A 22,314-nucleotide genomic window follows, 5' to 3' on the forward strand; every position below is an offset into this window, starting at 1 on the left:
TTTTACGGCAAGCATGGGTTGCTGAAGACCTATTCTACTCCGGATCTTCACGGGTCCGAATGTTTGACCAAGATTTATGATCACTGAATCAAGTAGGCACCGTTCCGTGCCAAAATGTAGAGTCATTGATTCTCACGTTTCCGGATACACGAATATATTGTATAAGGTGAGGTGAGGTGAGGTAAGGTAAGGTGAATGTGGGGTTTAACTTCGCGTTCACTACACAAAAGAATTTAAAGAACGCCGATTTTTGTCATGTGACTATAGTTAATCTGTCATGGCTGGTGAATATCGCAGTACACATCCTACAAATTGTTGTTGTTCTTTAACTTGTTTAGAGTAGTATATCTAGCGACGCGTGCGTGCGTGCGTGTGTTACTCCGGACTAATATCAGTTTTATAGTGCTAGACCACTGAGATACCGTGTCGACCGCCGACCAGGAAAACGCTCAATCCACACAACCACTGAGGCCGTCTAAACGGTACAAGGATTAATATCCTGACAATAACAATAATTGTCCAGAAAGCGAGGTTTCCGGATTAACGAGGTTCGCATTAACCATGGGATTGGAATATTGATAAACATAAACATATAAACATCCTTTAAGTTATCTTGTATACATTTGATCATGATCCATCCATCTTATCTTTTTATATATATTTGATTGTTTGCCATTCTTTAATGAAATCGGAGGTGTTTTTAGCTGGATGTGTCTTAAGCCTGTTCCAAGCCTCTTACGTACATTCGTCTGGGTCGTTTCATAAATAGACATATACACTTCGCGACCTGTCATTTTCAGAAAAGGACGTCATTAGTTAAGCCTTGATGTTTAAATTAGTTTTAAATGACATCATTTGTTTACGTCTGGCGTAGACAGGAGTCCCGTATATTACACAGGCGTGCGATGACAGCTAACATAACCCGAAGATTCATCTGAGAACCATACAACGAACCACTCACAGTGCAACAGTCATTAGGCAAGTAGTATATCCCTTGGGCCAGGCTATTAAACTGGAGCAGGTATCGCTGAGCCCGGAAAGTGGTTACGAAAGTAGTATTTGTCCTCTGAAGTGGAACTTGTTCATATCAAAGCTAAATATTGCTGTCTAGTTAATGGACGAACGCTGTGCGGAGTATGAGCTATGCTTATGTAACGCAAGTAGGCTGGCCAGCGCACCCAGCGATGTGAGGAACATAAACATTTATTGCTTACACGTGTGGGCTGATGTTTTCGAAAAATCATAAACTTACATCTGATTTTACAGTTCTCTGTATTTCAATAGATCTGATATTGACAAAACGACGTCCATTGTTTGACTCTTGACTATAAAGTAATTATCAGATGGAAATATGTTAAAAGTTAGATAATATATATAATTTTCGCTTCCATGACGATTCGAAATCATACGAGGCCTTCAATGAAAAAATATTATTGATATTTTTTGTTTCTAAATCGGCCTTGTTGCCACATAAGATAAAGACAGTGTTAGAACCCAACGCGTGGGAACACACGTGGAAGTGTTATCTGCGCGAGGGCCTAGCGTTGCCAGTGGGTTACCCTCAAGTATATTTGTCGAGAGACGGGTACTTATGCCAAGGCAGCCGGGACGCAAACAGCTTCAAAGGCGAAAACAGAAAGCATGAGAGAGTGAATATGACCGCGCGATTCCTTCGCAAAAACATCAATCAATGTGGATCCTTCTCCGCATCCCTCTGAGTTTGTCTTTTCATAGAAACCAATACCTAAAGTCCATCCGCCGATGCTCGAGCACACCCAAAATTAGCCCCGGATCAGAGGAAGCGGACTCGGAATGCGAGAGGCATGTTGGAGCAACACTCTAATAACAAGCTCTAGGGTTAAATCAATGGGACCGGAGCTTAAGTAAATAATTAACTAATGCAAAAACATTTTGTCTTGATTAAGATCACAGTGGTTTCATTTGAAAAGAAGAAATTTGTCAGACTCGTTGAAACTGTCCGTGATACCGGTGTGCTAATTAGTGTGGCACAAGACCTTTGCAAACCAGATCCAGATTAAGATGAGGTCACTCACTAACTGGTCCAGTGTTCCTCGGACAAGACCGGAATTACCCGATGTGATCCGATTGGCTGAGGAACGTTTTGTCCTCTGGTTGTCATCATCGAAACTAAAAGCAGAAGAAAAAAATCCGATTGGTTTATTGAAAAGTTGGATCGCCATTCGACAAAGCGGACAAGAGTCTTCATGGAAATGGTGTATTTGATTTACCGATCCAAGCAAAGAAGATTAATCTTTGAAGGTTTGGTCATTATTTGAATGTGATTCTGGTAAAGAAAACGATCGGTTTGAAGGTCAAAGCAATAGTGTATTCCCTGGTTTGTTGCAAATTTGAACATGATGAGGAAACGAGTCCAGATTCCTTTTAGCTGGAGGTTTTTAAACTTTATTTAAAGCCGGGCGATACTTCTATTCAATGTCAGTTATTAGGCGTTTATGACGAGAAACAAACAAATCGCTGCATGTTGATCGCTCCCAGTGACAAATCCGATCTCATTCTAATTTATTTTCCCGCACAAAGTTGCCGAAGGTAATGTATCTATTGGCTTCGTAAATATGCCTGAGTGTATGACGACATTGATGCTATTCTCCTGAATCGCGAATTTAGTAATCTTATAAGACCCTTCTACTGCGTTCATACTTCTTCGTCGATAGGATATTAAAGTTCTAAAATCTCACGCTGGATTTGTTTGTGAGATTTGATGTTTTCCAACACGCGAGTCGGTTCTAATCACAAAACATAACTGCTTCATAAGATCCATATAGAATTATAACAGATGAATTCTATTGAATTGATTCACACCAGATGCGTATAATGTGCTGAAGAGATATAGGTTTGCACTCTGCAGTTGCGTCCCTTGGCCGTAACTATATCCAGACTTGGGTTCTAATCCGAGATTCGGTATGTGGTTAACTCTTCTACTTCTCATTACACTGTTATCTTCCTTAGCCGTGCCAGGATCCGCGTTAGTCGTGGGTTCGAATCTCATTTTTAAAGTGATAGGGGACTGCATGGATACCCCAATCATCATATCCGCTGCTACTCTCTCTGCGGTTGCTTCCCTTAGCCGTACCAGGATCTGCTAGTCGTGGGTTGTAATCTCAGGTTCAACCGGATGTAAATTCATGATTTTCAGCACCAAAATTATCGCTCGTGGATTCACCAGAACTTTTTTTTTCCACACAATTATCCAGTATGTGGATCTCGTTCAATCAGGAAGAGGGGCACGGATGGCCCAGTCCTCTAAGGAGCCGCGATTCGCTGTGCAGGGTTTGGTCCCTGGGACACGCCAGAAACCTATTATTGTGGGTTCGAATCCCGGTTCACCCCAATTATGTTTCTAGGTTTGTCAGCACCATACCCGTGGTCGTGGGTTTCACCGAAGTGGTAAACGTCTGAGACCTGCATCATTTTGGGCTTTCCTCCCACATTAAGCTGACACGCCGTGTTATAACTGGAATACTGTTAAAGTCGGCGTTAAAACCAACCCACTCACTCAGGAAGATCATCACATAGCATGGGTATAGTTCGTATTGAATTTATTCTGATCAGTGTGGTCACTCGATAATACAAACAGAGAAAACAGTCCTTCATAAATATGCAGCTGAACGCATTGTAAAACAGTGTAAACATTTTATGCTATCATAGTTTTTAAAAAGAAAATAGGTTTGACCGATGAATAATACAACTTGAAAATTCGAAGTACTGTGAGAATTGAACACTTCAGTTGTGTACTTAAAAGGCGCGAAATGCGTCTTGAATTCTTGAAACGAAACACCCATCCAACAACATCAACATCGTGAACGTCCGTTTAATTGCACTCTGCTATATGACGACGGGTGTAACGGTCGCCCCCCTCCACACACACACACACACACACACACACACACACACACACACACACACACTCAAACTCGCCCTAAAATATGATTTTTCTTTGGATGTCTGTTGATGTATTTTATGCCACATACACTAATTTCCATATTAGGTATAACGGCAACCGGTTAATTAACAAGTCTGGACCTGACAATCCCGTGATCGATATTGTGAGCAACAGTCTTCGTCGTCGGGCAAATCTCATTAAAATCAGACCTTAGTTCTCGCTCCCGCTAAACAAAGATCTGAAGACATCCCATTACGGGTCAAGTCAGAACGACCTTTCATCCGACCAATCAGAGCGTCGCTTACCAGATTATGAAAGTGACAGTCGGAATGTGATTTCTAATCATGCAACCTCGAAAACTTTATTCCCAACGATAGTTACGGGTTTAACGACTGAATCCATACAATCTAGCCCATCCACTGGCCATTTCAAAATGTTCTTTTGTTCAGGTTTCAAATTTGTAATCGAGAATTTGTCAAAATATGTTTCGAAGCGTAGTCGCCAATTTGAAATTAGTGCCGTAAAGCACGAGAAAGCTGCCTTCTGACTGGTCATTCCATTGGTCGGTCAAAGTTCGCGCAAGGTCGGTCTGACATGACCCATAATGGGATGTCTTCAGATCTTTGTTGAGCGGTAGCGAGAACTAAGATCTGATTCTAATGAGATTGTCGTCGGGCTTACGAAGACATGCAGTCAACAAAGTCACAGTTACCTTACCCGTTTAGTCGGCGCTTAACCAGCGTAGATTTTCTACCCCGGAATCTCCACTAGGGGAAGGTGGGTGGATGGGGGGTTAAGACCTAAGATCTTAAAAAGGTTCTTAGATCTTAAAACAGAGATATTATCATCTACACACAGTAGTGACATACAATATAACGGACCCTCCCAACCTGAAGTCCCAGCATTCCTTTCTGACACACAGAAATGCATCGCTAATTACCATTGCCGACAGGTGATAATTGTGTATGCGGCCTGGTTTGTGGGGCGGATCTACCATAACCCTGAACTTTGTCCAATACTCTGCACCTATACATTGCTCTCTCCTTTGTCACATAAGAGGCTTTTCGCGTGAAACTGAATTGTTGAACCTTTTCACAATGTTAACGGGTCCAGATTTTCTAGTTATACTGAAAGGTGGAACCTTTTGAAATATAAAGCGGATCCGGATTTTCTCATTAAACTGAAAGGTAAAACATTATAAAATATAAAACAGGTCTTGATTTTCTCCTTAAATTGAACGGTAGAACCTTTTCAAAATTTAAAACGGATTGCGAATTTTCTCGTCAAATTGAAAGGCGGATCGTATTTCAAAATATAAAACAGATTACGGATTTTTCTGTGCGGTTTATCAGGCGCATTTTTGTACAGCGCTCGCCATTTTTTATATCGGTGATTCAATGTTCGTTGGTGAAGAGTCACGTTTCGCCATGAGTATGTATTCCGAGCAGCTGTGTGTGATTTGAGTCATGTCAGTTTGGTTGAACAGGCTAACAATTCACAATCAGGCTCCTAACACCCTCCGAAGTATGAAGTTATATTTGCAAATGCCAACTCATTCATTCTCCCAGACATGGAGTGTATTTCTCACCATGTGAGACGTTCGCCAACGATTCCTGCAAGTTTTATATCAACCGTGTTTCAACCGGAGCAACATTAGCCCTGTCTCATAGCATGAGATGCAACTGGTCCCTTAATCGACGTTCATGGCTGTGCGTGTTCGGCGGTAGCGAGCACGTTCTTTATCTAGCTTGTCAGCTTGGCCATATTCAACGATCCAAACTTGGCTGGGTTTTTTAGGCATCGAATGACTTAAAAACTTAACTACGGTGCAGTTTATTCACACAACATCACCTGGGTGGAAAAATATGTTAAACTGTTTTGAAATAAAATAATAGCATTTTGGAGTTGCATATTTTGGCTCAACTAAGCAATGAGATTCGCGTAATCGCATATTTGGCACTGGTGATGCTAATTTATAGTGGTTTCTTTATTGAGCTGATAAGGTTATAAGTTCTTCAAATAAAAAGATCGTGTTGCTAAATCTTTGAGGGATGGATGAAAGCTAAGACAATGGCCTGTTGTGTTGATTCATTTTACAAGCCATCATAAAATCACGTAACGACTTTGTAACACAGCGCTAATCTTGCCAATCGCGCAACGATGCCACACAATTACACGATCAAACAGTAGGTATAGCGATGACACGCACGTGTTGCTCCTTACAGGGCATTAGGGGCCAGATCCACAATGGCGGTGTGAGGAGTTAAGACCTAAATGAAAACAGAGCGACTTGGTGTTAATGCGTTTATGACACAGTTGATCTGGAGAACAATTAAGATAGGCCATCTTATCGCGAATCCAGATTCCTAGTTATTGAAATGACAGGTCTCGCTTACCGCGAGTTATGCAAGACGTGTTTGTTAACTATTACCTGAACCTTGCACGTGCGATAAAACTGAAGTAGATTGTTAACGTATCGGAGTACAGAGAAAGAGTCACGGCTCTACGCGGCCGATCTGTTGGGATCCTCTGAACGCTGTGAGGAGTTTGCTCACTCTGCTACAGCCAGAGTTATACGAGCGTCACTCGGCGCGGCTTGGAGTAAGTTGGAGTGAATGGGTTTGTAGTAAGCGGTTGCAGTTGTAGTAAGATCTATACCGCTCCTGTCGAACTGACCACGCTGGTGATTGGTAGGCGGGTCCGTGATCACGTGACTTTATCAGCACGCGCCAGGTCACATGGTTACTGCCAACTGGTGTTCGCCTGTGGGATTGTGGTATAGGGGAATTCCTGTACACGTCGAAGGAACATCAATCAGCTGGCCGGTGGATTCTATAGGTTGTCGCTCACAGTCGGAAGGAGAGGGGTAACGTTGATCATTACATCGCGACTGGTAGACAGAGCCTGCTCAATGAAAGGATAATCTCAAGGGACGCCTGTTGGATAGCGGCAACAGTGGACGATATAATTATACCATTAAATCAATGAAAAGGATTGAGAGAGTGTCCGAAATTTGAAGACTGGAGAGTCACACGGAATTGAAGCATGAATAGGATGTGTCATTGATGAAAAAGGCTATGGGGTTACTACCGACGAGAAAGTGTTCAACAGTTTGAAACCCTGTTTGATTAATTTTCTTAAGTTTTCCAAGTGTTGGTCGACAATCTCTAAAACTGGCGCTGAAAAAATTCTCTGCTTCCTCCTATTTCCAAAAGAAATTATCCTCGTGGAGGACGAGGTTCGATGATGTCATCACTGACCAAATCCACAAGTGGAAAGCCAGTTGCACATGGGGCAGACGACACCCCAGCACTGGCACGTGCGTTGCCAAAGCAACCGAGACCAAAGAGACAGAGGCCAAAGCTGATGAGCCTCCATCACAAACCCAAACCATGGCCCTGACACCTGTGTCCATCCTGTGGTCACTACTGTCCATTTTCGTGGCCTCAACATGTACAGTGACCTTTTTCTACCCTGCGTGGGTCACCCACCCGGACCGACTCCATTCATTCGGGGTGTTCAGATACTGTGTGAGGAATCTTGAGATCCTCATCCCCACCCCTAGGTGCATCAGCTACGGAGGCAACCCCACCCTGGGTAGAATTCCTGCTGGGGCGTGGCAGGCCTCGTGTATCCTGTACGGAGGGGGCTGTATTCTTATGTGTGTGTCAGCGTTATTGACAGTCTTCGTGTTGTGTGTGGACAAGCGTAAACATAGACGCTTGGCGTTAATCAATGGCTATCTACAGACTGTTGCAGGTAAGTCCACGGCGAAATGTTGAAATTTGATTTGAGTGTTGCTTTCAAATACTTGACCTGTTTACAGCATAAACATAATAAGGAAGCAAAGGCCCATACCGTTGACAGTCTTAGCAAATTGGATTCAGATTATTCAAACGACACTTTACCCGTCTGCCGGGATAAATGTAAGCATCTCGATCAACTGCCAATGCATGCTTACCCTTACACAGAAACACTGTCTCAATTTCTCACAAGAGACTAAATGTAACGTCAAATCTACACCGAAATGGACGAGTGGTTTTGAGCCATCGTCTCCCTGTAAAATGAACACTGACAAACATTACAAGTTTTAGCGGTTAAACATCGTCCTATATTTGTACATAATTCCCTAACATCTACAGCTGTTCAGTTTGGCAAGTGTCCGGATTAACAAATCATACGTATTAAGTGATGCTCCTTTAACTATATACAGACCTGTACTGCAATAATGATATAATTATAATGATAATTATTGATCATAACAAAGTTTCAGATTAGCATTGTCCGGATTAACGAGGTTTCACAGTAAGACAATTGATCGACTGATAGTCTTCACCGCCAGATGTTTCTGCCAAAATGTCATCTCTCATGTAGACATCCCTCTGTCCCACGTCAATTAATCATTAACGTCAGTGTTCACTAGACCGTCAGTACACGTACATACTGCTGGGGCCGTTCCAAGACAGCAGAGAAATCCTAATCCCGCACAAGCCTCATTATGACATATGTTGTGCTACCATACTCCAACAACGTCTAGCCACTGTGACGGTTTGTAGACATGTCGGAGGTTTATGTCTTAAATCTGTCTCACTTATATTATTTGTTTTTTTGTAACCATGTCATTAACTTCCCCCTCCCAAGCAACACGGTGCAACAGTTTGTGTTTTTTACGATATTCTTTCACTCTGTGGCTGGGTATAGGGCATGAACTTGATCAAATCAAGTTTCTGTTTCAGTCTTGCTGTAAATCGTCAGAATTATCCTTTTTGCAGAGATAAAGTCTACACGGTCAATTAAAGTCAATTAAAATTAAATTAATTTAAAGTGATGCGGGTTCTGCATTGGTACGTTTAGATTAACGCTTATAGTGTTGATAGAAACAAGCAACTACATTTAGATTCAAAAGGATACCCAGTGAGTTTCACAATCTGTAGAAAATCTAGACTTGCTTCATTTAGAGCTCCAGCATTACAGTAAGGGCTTGTCGGAAGGGATCACAGTGAGGTTCGGGGCTGTAAGACAGACTGCTTGTGGTCTTTCGTTGTTCATCGCTTCAACATTCAAGTGACGTGGAGTTTGAACACTGAATAATACTGTACAAGTTCATCACAGGTTATATTTATTTCACGAACCGCTGATATACGACCTACTGAGTATAAAGTACTTTCGGCTGATATACGACCTACTGAGTATAAAGTACTTTCGGCTGATATACGACCTACTGAGTATAAAGTATTTACGGCTGATATACGACCTACTGAGTATAAAGTACTTTCGGCTGATATACGACCTACTGAGTATAAAGTACTTTCGGCTGATATACGACCTACTGAGTATAAAGTATTTACGGCTGATATACGACCTACTGAGTATAACGTATTTTCGTCTTCAGTATTATGTCGCGACGTATCAGAGGCCACAAAATGTCCCAGGCGAAGTTAATTTGAGATACGTGAACATACGGTTAAACCCGTTAATCCGGATCGTGAATTGTCCAGAGATCCGGATTAATGACGTCCGGACAAGCGAGGTTACACTGTTGTTCGCTTGTGCATGGGATTCATATTTCCGATATGACAGGTTGGCTTTTACACAGGACGAAATACTATATATTAAGTCCTAACGTCATTCATATAAGACAACCCAATGATCGATATTATGAGCCACGTTCCACGCGGTTAGGATACGATGACATGCACTCAACCAAGTCATGAGCCACCAACCGGTCAATTTAGTCACCTCTCGTACCACAAGCAGACCGCCTCCGTGTCTGAGTGGGGTAGTCATGTTTAACTGCGACATGGTATCTCAGTGGGCGAGAACTATAACATAGGCATTAGTCCGGACAAGTACAAGCAGGCACACACACTATACATAGAATATATACATAGCTTATTAAGTCTTAAATGACAAGTGAGAAAATTCCGTTCCGATCGTCAGTTAAAGGGGTTCGTCAATGAAATTGAATTCTCCGGGGTTAGGCCTGTGTCGCCTAGATTGGCTAACCAAGTAAATCTAGATATACCCCCTGAATTATGCCTTTAAACGGTGTTTCGGATTAAACCGCACGTCACATGCAACGCAATCAGTTTAAATACATATGGTAGCATTGACCCAGTGCGCACAGATCCCCAAATTAATTCTGACATTCAAGCAACTATACAATCCAAAGCTATACATCTTAGCGACTGCCAGTTAATTCAAAAGCCTCCCCCAATAGCGATGTAAAGTTCATCAATCCTCTCTGGGTAATGTATAGGAATCGCGATAGCTGTAAGGCAACACGTTCGTTGCTGGAGGGGACCAAAGTCGCCCAACAAGACCGCATGATATGTACGCGTATTATCAAGTCTCTTATGTCAATTAGAGGTTTAAGACAGTAATGCGTGGCCCGTATTGCTTGGCATAACCCTCCTTACCCCATGTGGAGCTTCACAACCTCCTCTTGAGCTCACACTCCACTCAACATGCTGCAATGGCAGGAGAATTGGTCTTTATTGGCCGCAGAATTGGTTTTCACTGCCGTTCTGTCATGTAATCAATCAAACTATCAATTTGAACAGGACGCTAGCAATTAACCCTCCTTATTGTTTATCGTTGGGGAAGGAGCTTCTTTGGCCTATTCATCCTTGAGGAATGTTACGACTGCGTTTTGTCCATAATCGTTTGGAGACATGAGGCTGGAATGCATCTGAACGAACAGAGGGTACATTGTATGGGTGATTAGGTGGGCCAATTCGTGGCGTGTTTATGTGGTATTGTAAATAAACAAACACACGGTAATTACCTTGTTAGTGGAGCAATAGTAATACAGAGAGCTCTCCTCCTCGTGGGAGATGTATAGATGTTTTTTTGTTATATATGACCGTATCGTGTAAAGCTATACAACTACGCGTCTCCCGCAAACCATCGTTTCAATATGGAATATAGCAAGAAAGGATTATATGGACCCGGAAATGAACACCATGTAACTCGTTAATCCGGACGGTACGGTTCCCGTTGAAAACATCCGCTGAACTAGTGTCCGGATTAACGATTATATGTGTACATGTATACTTTCCAAGCATTAATCAGCCGATAGGCGGAGTTGTAACTGTTTCCGTACTAACGCAGTTTTACTGTATCAGTGAAGTAGTACAGTGGGTGCGTGTTCGCTGGTTTAAAGACCAAAGACCTGGGTTCGATTCCTATATTTTAAATACATAAGACTGTTCTTATGCTCCCACTGTCCAGATCCTTTAATATTGGTACAAATCCCACATCTAAACAGGGTGATAAGTGGCATCCCAACATACTCTTAAAACAACGACAATGACATGTAAATATGAGTTTAGGTTTAGTAGCTGGAATTCAGACCTGCAAATCACCAGAAGACGGTTGAGAAATATGGTAGATTATCCTAAATCCTATTTTTTTTATATTATATTACTAGGCTCCCTGGATAAGACGATTGAGCGTTTGCCTTGAGAGCAGGTCGGTGGTTCAATCCTCCGTCATAACAAAAGACGTTAAAAAATGGTACTTGTTGTTAACCTGCCTGGCACACGTCATTAGGGGATAACATGACTGGTCGGCTGGGAGTCAGTATGTGTCTGAGTGGATATCAGTGTTGAACTGCGGCATTGTATCAATAGGCTAGCATAAAAACATCGGTATTAGTCTTACCTAGCATAAACATTCACACGCACAAGCATACGCACGAACGTCGCATTAAAAGTGCAATAATCTTGAACGCGATGTTAAACCCCAATTCATCTCGCCTCCATTTCACACGCAGCACCTTTAACACAGAGAATAGCGCGATAAGACATTGTAGGTGCGCTTCATACAGCAAAGTGCCCCTTTATCTTTCCGTCAGGAGCAGTGCTACAGATGTATACGGGGACTGTTAACATCCAGCGTCTCATCCTGATACACTGTATCTCTCAGACATTCAGAGGAAATCGGATCGCTTTCGTATCCACTTAATGCTTGTATTATTAGGATAGTGCGACAGCTTTATAGTCTGGCTGATAGGAGGAGCCGTAGGTGGAGCGGGATGCTGGGACGTCAGTCATCATGCAGCGTGGTGGGCTACTGGGATACGGCGCCGTAGGTTTGAGGATTAAAGGAAGTCATCGAGTCGTACTAAAAGGCTGGCAGACTTGAAGTAACATGTGACCTCATGGCTACCATTATACTGTATGACTACGCTTACATGTGAGTGAATGAATATGGATTTACGCCGCTTTTTAACAATATTCAAACAATATCACGTCAGGGAGCACCAGAAAAGGGCTTCATAAATTGTACCAATGTGAGAATCGAACCCGGGTCTTCGGCGTGACAAGCGAACGCGTTAACTACTAGACTACCCCCAGCACCCCAAGATCACATGTATTCGTGTTCGGAAATACAGAGTACCAACAGTTGAAATGTGTACACTATAAGGCGAAAGGATTTGATTTTACGAAACGCCTACACAAAAGCACCGCATATCTACTCAGGACTACAACCCGGCTACCACAAAAACGATGCGGAAACGGTTTAATTAGCAGTTACTGTACTAAACCAGACGAAGTTCGAGCCTGTGTTGAGAGTGATGAGCGAACGCGCCTACCACCTGGCTACCCATCTTCCTATTAGGGAATCAAACCCCTCATTGTTTCAAGCATTGTCGTGTTTGACTTGCCTATGCATGTGTTTGTGACGTGTTGTGGTATCATCTCTATATGATAGTGATTCATATACACATGCTTGTGATATAGTCGGAATGGATTGTGGATGATGGATTCTGATTTTAGCTAAGATTTCTTATGATTATGGAAATTGTGTTCATGCATTATGATTCCTAAAGCGTGAAATAGAGCAAGAACCACGTTACATAGTAAAGTTTGAGGCGATAAAGCCGATACACTCTTAAAGTGAGTGAGTAAGTGAGTTGGGTTCAACGCGGCTTTTAACAGTATTCAAGTTATAGCGTGGCGTGTCAGCTTAATGTGGGAGGAAAGCCCGAAGTGATGCAGGTCTCAGACGTTTACCACGAGCACGGGTATGGTGCTGACAAACCTAGAAACATAATCGGGGCGAACCGGGATTCGAACCCACAATCCTAGGTTTCTGGCGTGCCCAAGGGACGCAACTCTGCACAGCGAATCGCCGCGCCTTAGACGTCTGGGCCACCCGTGCCCCCGTACACCCTTAAAGAGACCCTGCCTTATCTCAGACGGGGCTAAACATTTAGATAGGTCCATAGTTGAAAACAAGCCCTGAAGATAGCGCTTAAGTAGCATAGACGAACAGATGCTTTCAAGAACAAGATTTCTCTTGTCTCTTCGATTTCGATATTTCGATTGCCAAAAAATGGTACAACGGTTGGAAACAGTTCTTGGCAAACCGTGTTATATACTAGCAGTTGGAATGTTGTTAAAATTGTAAGACATGAACACTGGCATTATATTAAGACACCCTTTCACGTCCGCGAAGATGTTTGTAGATCAAGGTCACTTGTGACGTCGGCATCAAGGTCGACCACGTTCGACTGGTTACATTCTCAATCTGACAATCATCCGTTCCTTGTTGATCTTTATGATTCCATACTTGCTTCATCTGTCAAATATCGTTTATACAAAATGTCGGGGGTGCTTATTAACCCAACAGCCTGTGTTTATACAGCTCCCCCTCCCTTCCAACGTTTACCCGTCTCAACATCCGCTGATCCGGGTTTGATACGTCCCCCCGTGTTTGTGTTAGCGAAATATAGATACGTAAGCAAATTTAACAGCCATCATCGGTCCAAGGTTGGGTATGCGTGTATCTTGATAACAACGAATATGTTTATTCCATGAGCTTGTATATTTACGCTTGCCGTTTCCGTCACAGAGTTGCAGCCCTGTCGAATGTTTGATAAGAAATTGATAACAGGTATGAAACCATCCTTGAGACGGTCCCCGCTGACTTCGCTCTGCTGCTGGTTTCCTCGTATGAGCTCCGTGCAGGGTTTTGATGGCGTGAGGAGTCTGTGTAACCAATCCCGCTGTGTTTGTGGACAAGATATAAACATTTTCTTTCATTTCTCGTGGGTTTTGCCTGTCAGGTGTTTTTTGCACATCAAAATTCCGCATTTATATTAAAAATATCTTGACACTTCTCAAAAGGTTTGTTATATGTGTGAAATCGTGCTTGTAAAAAACATAAAATTCCTAATCAATCACGTGGTCTGAAACTTAGCACGTGCAACACTGCCATATACCTGTAGATGTGGATAAAAAACATTTCCAAACAAATCTTTGCCAGCTGATCACAGCATGTGTGGGTCCCCTTAATTTGAAATAAACAAACGTGTATATTGTAATTGTTTGATGCCTGTCACTCAACTCAATGCTTTTTAAATCACACCCCACGAAAAAAGGTGCCCAACTTTACTTTTCAGAAAACTATAAACATTTTATATGGGTTTTTTTATCACTGACATGTTAGAAGATAAGAACGTGTATGTTTGACTCGATGTTTTGTTTGTTTGTTTGTTTATTGTTTAACGCCGCACTCAGCAAATATTCTAGCTATTTGACGGCGGCCTGTAGATTATCGAATCTGGACCAGACAATCCAGTGATTGATATCACGAGCATCGATCCACGCAATAGGGAATCGATGCCATGCATCTACCAAGTCTGCGAGCCTGACCACCCGATCCCGTTAGTCGCCTCTTGCGATAAGCACCGTCGCCTTTTACGGCAAGTATGGGTTTTGACTTTACCTCAAAGTTAATATCGGCCTGCAAATATTCGACGCATGCAAACCAGTGGTTGGTCAAATTTGGACATTTTTTTTTTACTTAAAAGAGACATGTCGGCAAAAACAGTGATGTCCACACCAAATAGCTGCTTGACATACAGTTCTTATGACAATGCAGTGTTAAACTGCAATGGCCAACAGCGCCGGATCACGTACATAAACGGTCAATTGAACATGGAATGATAATCGCCTAATCCAACAATTTATAGCCTCCGTATCCCGAAATGCCCCACAGTGACTGGTTTCAGCACTAGTATACCCATGCGCTAGCACCAGATTAAGGCTAGACCACAATAGATCTGTATTGATTTATGTAGATCGGCCGTATTGGCGTTGGACCAGTTTGATAGTGTGGGATTGTACTTGCGAGCGTTGCTGGGCCGTGGAAATGGATGTGATTGGATTAATGTAGTTCTTATCGCTCACGCTCGTGTATAATGACACTTGTGGAGTTTATGGAGTTGAAACCATCATCGCCAACAATCCCCCCTGTGTTAATCGGGTCATTGATAATGTATCTCTTCACAATGAGGAAAAGCTAATACAATGTATCTGGGTCGATGGTAAACTATTTATTATCAGAGATTTCCCTCGTCAGCACGTTTTCCCGTTGGCTTTTGTCTTATCTTTCGTAAGGTATTGTTTGTGTAATAGCGTTGCTGGAATATTAATCTTATCGTGTATTGATTTATAGGAAATCCAATGAAAATCACGATCATCAACCATTGATTCGCATCTTGATGTACCAATCTAAGAGAAGTGTATCGTTCGCCTGAAGGCGCTTGGCATATCGCGATCGTCCTGTTTTATAGCCATATTCAAAATGTCAAGGGTTCAATAGGACATAGGAAGCATTTCGTCTTTCAACGTGACGTCAACGTGATATCGCGATTAAATAATCCTCGAATATGGCATTTTCTATTCCGAAGGCAATATTCAAGCTTGTAAGTATTCCATGTTTTAAAAGTGTTTCATGCAAACTACGACACTGGAACCATTGTCACTGATAATGCGAGTGCAGCGCCCGTATGTATGAAGGTCAGGTAACGCTTACAGTTGTATTCAGAGTGTGGTCCTCAGAATATCGAACTGTCTTCCTCGAGTTCACGTCTTGTTTTCTTTAATTCTATTTCATTCTATTCAATAATTGAAATAGTTTAATACCTGGTATTGTTGATTCCAACCGTATATTGCAACTGAGTGAGTGATTGAGTTGGGTTTTACGCCGCTTTTAACAGTATTCAAGTTATATCACGGCGTGTCAGCTTAATGTGGGAGGAAAGCCCGAAGTGATGCAGGTCTCAGACGTTTACCACTTCGGTGAAACCCACGGGCACGGGTATGGTGCTGACATACCTAGAAACATAATCGGGGCGAACCGGGATTCGAACCCACAATCATAGGTTTCTGGCGTGCCCAAGGGCCGCAACTCTGCACAGCGAATCGCGGCGCCTTAGACGACTGGCCACCCGTGCCCCCTGTATATTTTAACTACAATATAACATGTTTACAGGAGAGTATTCGCACATCATTTGCCTTTAAACCGAGGTGACTGGAACACATTTCAATACAATACCAGAATTGTGTTGAAAACTTCTGGAACACTTCTGAAGACGTTTGGAATATTGCAAATGTTCCTGAACACTGCAAGAACACTTCTCTGTCACTTCCAAAACACATCATTACCAAAACACTTCTGAATAGCTACGGGGCGGTCGGGTAGCCTAGTGGTTAAAGCGTTCGCTCGTCACGCCGAAGACCCGGGTTCGATTACCGACATGGGTACAATGTGTGAAGCCCATTTCTGGTGTCCCCCGCCGTGATATTGCTGGAATATTGCTAAAAGCGGCGTAAAATTATAGTCACTCACACACTCACTCACTCACTCACTGAATAGCTACAGTTGGCACGGGTGGCCCAGTCGTCTAAGGTGCCGCGATTCGCTGTGCACGCCAGAAACCTATGATTGTGGGTTCGAATCCCGGTTCGCCCCGATTATGTTTCTAGGTATGTCAGCACCATACCCGTGCTCGTGGGTGTCACCGAAGTAGTAAACGTCTGAGACCTGCATCACTTCGGGCTTTCCTCCCACATTAAGCTGACACGCTGTGATATAAATGGAATACTGTTAGACCCAACTCACTCTCTCTGAATAGCTACGAATACGGTATTACTACTCCATCGAGTCTCCGCCAATTCATCTTCTTGGAAAACACATACCAATGTTTCCCGAGCCATTTCAACCTATCCCGCAGAAAACACACACCGAGAGCATTTTAGCTTCCCTTCATAAACTACAAACATGAAGGGTGTTTACTTCAGTTAAACGTCTTTAGAAGTCGTAGTACGTTTGCGAAGCCATATGCGCTGTTTTTGTATTTCGGGAAACACTCTGGGTAAAAGTAAGTGGAATATATACAACCTCCTGTTCTTCTGCATCTCTCTGTTGTAGAGATGCGTGGCATCCTTTAGACTGGAGAATTCCGATCATGTTTTCAGACATTTGTTTCTGTAATAGCGATGCTTTAAGTGTCATTATGTTAAAAGCGTTTTGCAATTCTCAGCTGTTACTCTGACAGGTTCTGATCATTTTTGAGTTTCCACTAATGGGTAGAGTTCATCGAGTGATTCTGACACATTTCCAATGCGTGGACAGTCAACTGGGCATATACGGTATTTGGGAAGAGAGGTATCGGAAACTCAATATTCACGTTTTCCGAAATTCACTCCTCACATCAACAGAAATTCACTGTTCACATAAACAGAAACTCAGTATTCACATCAACAGAAATTCACTGTTCAAATAAACAGAAATTCAGTATTCACATCAATAGATATTCATTATTCACATAAACATATCCTCCGTTCACATAAACAGAAATTCAGTATTCACATCAACATAAATGAACTATTTACATAAACAGAAAGTATATTCACCCATACAAATATTCACTATTCACATAAACAGAAAGTCTCATTCACATATGTGTTACTACTCTGTGAGTAAAAGAGACACTGGTGGCCGAAGTTGTGAAAGGCAATGGGATCCGTTTCGCAGATTTGCGTCCCTTGTGTGCCAGGCCCACTGAGGCGTGAAGACTCGCCTTGTCAGTACCATACGTGCTCGTGAGTTTCATGCTTCTCGAGATAAACGTCTGAAACCTACGTCACTTCCTGCTTAAACTAAACTCAGTCCCTGTATTTAAAGACGGCGACATAGCCAAGCTTGTGGCTACAGCAATTGTTTGTCACTCCGGGGATGCCTGTTTGACTCCAAACATTGGTGCAGCATGTGAAACCACGTCTTGATGTCGACTATGGCTGAATATTGCTCATGGTGGCGTAAAATAATACTCAATCACCCCCGTGGGTTTCAGTGAGTGAGTATGGTTTTACGCCGCTTTTAGCACTATTCCAGCAATATCACAGCGAGGAACACCAGAAATTGGCTTCGAACAGTGTACCCATGTGGGGAATCGAACCCGGGTCTTCGGCGTGACGAGCAAACGCTTTAACCACTAAGCTACGCGACCGCCCAGGTGGGTTTCAGGATTAACCTCAACCGGTATGTCACATTTTTGAGTAGATTAAAGGTGATGAACGTCAATTTATAACTGACGTTAACTACATCGGTATAATTCTACCGCAACCGCTCGGAGTTGCCTGTATCTAAACCACGGACAAAGGTTTATATTTTGCGATTTAATAGGTATTATCGGTTGGTATTACCTATTCACACTTTTGACTATTTGCTGTTACCGTAATGCTACGTCAAATAGATCCGTTTGTGTCAATAATTTAGTACAATACATCGTCAACCTGGTGTGTCCCTTTGGCTAATGTGTTGGGAATAGGTATTGCTGGTGTGCGGGCAGTATGTGTGTTATCCATTTGCATTGCCTATTTCCACTTTTGAATATTGGCTGTTAGATTAAGTTTACAACGACAAAACGTTTGAGAAGAAACCAGTTTGTATCAATAACTTTTCGGGGAACAGACCCACTCATACTGCTCCTTTAACTTAAGTGCCAGGAATAGGTATCACTGGTTCGTGATCTGTATGTTTATTATCGGTTGGTATAGCCTATTTACGCTTTTTAATATTGGCTGTTGTTGCTTTAGACCACCAAGACAAACCGCTTTAGAACAAACCAGATTGTATAAATACTTTAACTGACGTGCAAGGAATAGGTATCACTGGTGTGTGATCTGTATGTGCATTATCGGTTGGTACTGCCTATTTACGCTTTTGCATATTGGCTGTTGTTGCCAAGACCAACCGCTTTAGAACAAACCGGTTTGTATAAATACTTCAGTGAATAACAGAGCCACTCATTTCCCCTTTAACTGGCGTGCAAGGAATAGGTAGCACTTGTCTGTGATCTGTATATTTATTATCGGTTGGTATGTACATTGTTTTAATATTTGCTGTCGTTGCTTAAGATTCGAGCATCGCGGTAACCTTGCCACTGCCCCGTGACAAGCACTGAGGATGTCGCAATGTGGGCTAATGACGTACGTGACAGAACAGAAGAACGCGGGGGACACGTGAGGGGGGCAATAGATTCCTGCGTGATATCGACAACCGGGACAAAGATGAACAATACTTCGTGATCACGGCTCTTTGAGAACAATGCACCGACATCTGAAAATTCTAATGGAACTAGCATCGACAAGCGTCGAACGAGAATCGTTTGATTTGTTTTAATAGACTGAGATCATGTTAGCTAACGTTGTTCAAAGGCGATGAATGGGACTTTGTGCGTGAGAAGTGTGGGCAATTAGACAATTGGGTGTAATTGTGCAAGTTTCTGCGAGGAACTTTTTGTTGAAAGAAAACAGCCAAAATGGAGATTTATTTCGGATCATCTTCAAGTTTTCTGTTTTTACTATATTTCTATATATAACACGAACGTAAACACGAAACGGAATGTTTTCTGCTCTAAGGGGAAATTCTTTTCGCCTCACCTTGTAATTGATACCGTTCTAATGGCGTAAACATCGAGTCTTCGAAAGGAGAAAAATAATCTCAATTTAATTCTTTTCCCTCCGAAAGAATTTTTTATCGGTATGCACGCAAAGTAAAAAGTATTATCTCCCCTTGACAGCTTCAAGCAGGCGGTTCTACTCATTAGCAACGTTTCATGGGCCGTAGTTGGTAACGAATCTACATTTTTGTGTTCAACTGCTACATTAAATGAGCTGGAAGAGGCAAAGAAAGTTGTGCGGTCAGAAATACGTTGACAAGATATATTATGAAAATGTTAGGATTAACAGAAATAAAATCTAAATGTCACAAGTTGGGAGCGAGTCAAGAAAGGGGAATTGCATTGGCAACATGATACTTCTTCTTTAACGCGAAAATCCTGCACTTTTCTTTCTAACATTTTTCTTGTATATTTCACTTGTACATTTCACGCGCACATTTAACTTGTAAATTTATCTTGTACATTTCTTCAGCTGATTAATCAACGTCCACTGTACCTCTTACTGGGTCTCATCAATAACACGCTTCTTTCTACATCCAACTTTGACATTTTGACTCTGGAGGTAATGACGAGGTCGATTTCCTATGATATTTCAATGAGCTGCAGATTAAAGATAAGAAAAAAGACAACGCTTCTTAGCCTCCATTTGTATAAGCTTTCCTTCACGACCTTCAGCGATCACCTTGCTGTAGTCGTTTTCCTAAGCCCTTACACAAAGACGTACTGCTTTCATACGTCAAAGGAAACATGTCCTTACGGAGTATAATTTCCCCTTTGAAGTAGGATTTACAGTCAGTTCTCAGCTGGTATATTTTACATACTTATCAAGATGGGTTTGGGTACTGCATGCATATTATATGTACACTGACAGCAGCATTTTTGAAATGCCAGCTGACGTCGACCGAAGTGTGGTCTGCCATTAGTTGCTGAAAGGTTAACGAGTGTCTTCCCTGACCGAAGGCAATGAGCAGATGTTCGGAGTCTCCTAGGATTACTTTTCTTTAGATAAGCTATCCGTCTCATATGTACCCAAACATTAACCAGCGTTAAGATGAAGATTTTTTTTCTGTTCAAACTACCGTTTTATGGATGGAGCAAAGCTTGACTTATTTGGAGTTTTCTTTAAGTATCAACTGATGAGTGACCACTTGCGAGTGATCTCGCTGAAGAAAGAAAACTTACGCTGGCAGTGAAACCGAGTGGTTTAACGCCGCTTTGAACCTTAATTCAGTTATATCTTAAGACTTAAGACTTTCCTCTTTGGTGAACCCGACGAGCGTGGATATGTTGCTTACCTACGAAAGCTCAAGATCGGGATGAAGATGGGATTCGAACCCACAAGCGATTCTGTCTTTCAGAGGCTGACATGATTCAGGGGTTTTCTCCAGACGCCCAGCTTCACACCCTCCACAGACTCTCCAGACGCCAAGCTTACCATCCTCCCCAGACGCCCAGCTTGCCATCCTCCCCAGACGCCAAGCTTGCCATCCTCCCCAGACTCTCCAGACGCCAAGCTTACCATCCTCCCCAGACGCCAAGCTTACCATCCTCCCCAGACGCCAAGCTTGCCATCCTCCCCAGACGCCCAGCTTGCCATCCTCCCCAGACGCCCAGCTTACCATCCTCCCCAGACGCCAAGCTTACCATCCTCCCCAGACGCCAAGCTTACCATCCTCCCCAGACGCCCAGCTTGACATCCTCCCCAGACGCCAAGCTTACCATCTTCCCCAGACTCTATAGACGCCCAGCTTGCCATCTTCCCCCAGACTCTATAGACGCCCAGCTTGCCATCCTCCCCAGATTCTTCAGACGTCAAGCGTCCCCTCTTCCTCCATCCTCTCCAGACGCCCAACTTAATATCTTCCCCAGGCTCTCCAGACATCCAGCCTCCTCCACAGAATATCAGACGCCCGTTTCCACAGCCTCTCCGGACCGCCCAGACGCCCCACTTATCCATACTGCCTGAGACCCAGACTCCCCAAACTCCAGATGCTCCCCCCCCCCCCCTCCCTGCCTCCCCTCCCCTGCCTCCCAGCGTCTGCAACCAGAAGATAAAAAGGGTAGTAGAGTAAATCAACTTTCGCTGAATGCATGTGTGTCCACACGTATACTTCAGACAATACGAGCTTAACTGCCTTACGTCATGACCAGACTTATCGACAGCCCACTCCTTGGATGAAAGCAGGGTTTCAGATGAGCCGAGATTTATGGACACGGTGTAACCTTACTGGCTTGACCTTTCCGATTTGCGAGTGTACATGTATGTATTTTAGCAGCTATTGAAAGCGGGATTATCGAAGGGTCATATTTCCTCCTCACTTTGCTTCACGACTTCCCATTGCCTGCCACCCATACATTATAACCCATGAAGGATCACGGACAACAATTAGCCTGTATAGAATCTCACCAAATCTCCATCACTACAAGGAGACCAGCCGGCTACTGTGGCACTTAAAGCAATTGGATGAGGGGCATTATCTAGGCGTGGACTGTAGGTATGTTGTAGAACGGCGGAAGTCTGTGAACAACAATTAGACTCGGGAAAGCCTTCTGACTTGGATCAATACATCGTTTCTGACAGAAGGATCACGTTTCCAACATCAATGCCGTGGTCGATAAGGAACTGGAA

General features: G+C 42.9%; 1 protein-coding gene across 1 annotated transcript in view; it reads left to right on the plus strand.

Moving 5' to 3' along the window:
• The first annotated feature begins 6,593 nt into the window (after positions 1–6,593).
• LOC139455619 (LHFPL tetraspan subfamily member 2 protein-like) overlaps positions 6,594–22,314 on the plus strand; it is a 33,200-nt gene continuing 17,479 nt past the window's right edge. The window contains exon 1 of the mRNA XM_071237174.1: positions 6,594–7,681. Coding sequence (XP_071093275.1) covers positions 7,315–7,681 — 367 coding nt within the window. The 5' untranslated portion in view covers positions 6,594–7,314. The remainder of the gene's footprint in view (positions 7,682–22,314) is intronic.

This window comes from Haliotis cracherodii, unplaced genomic scaffold (assembly GCF_022045235.1).
Source record: "Haliotis cracherodii isolate W230 unplaced genomic scaffold, xgHalCrac1.p SCAF_11, whole genome shotgun sequence".
NCBI lineage: Eukaryota > Metazoa > Mollusca > Gastropoda > Lepetellida > Haliotidae > Haliotis > Haliotis cracherodii.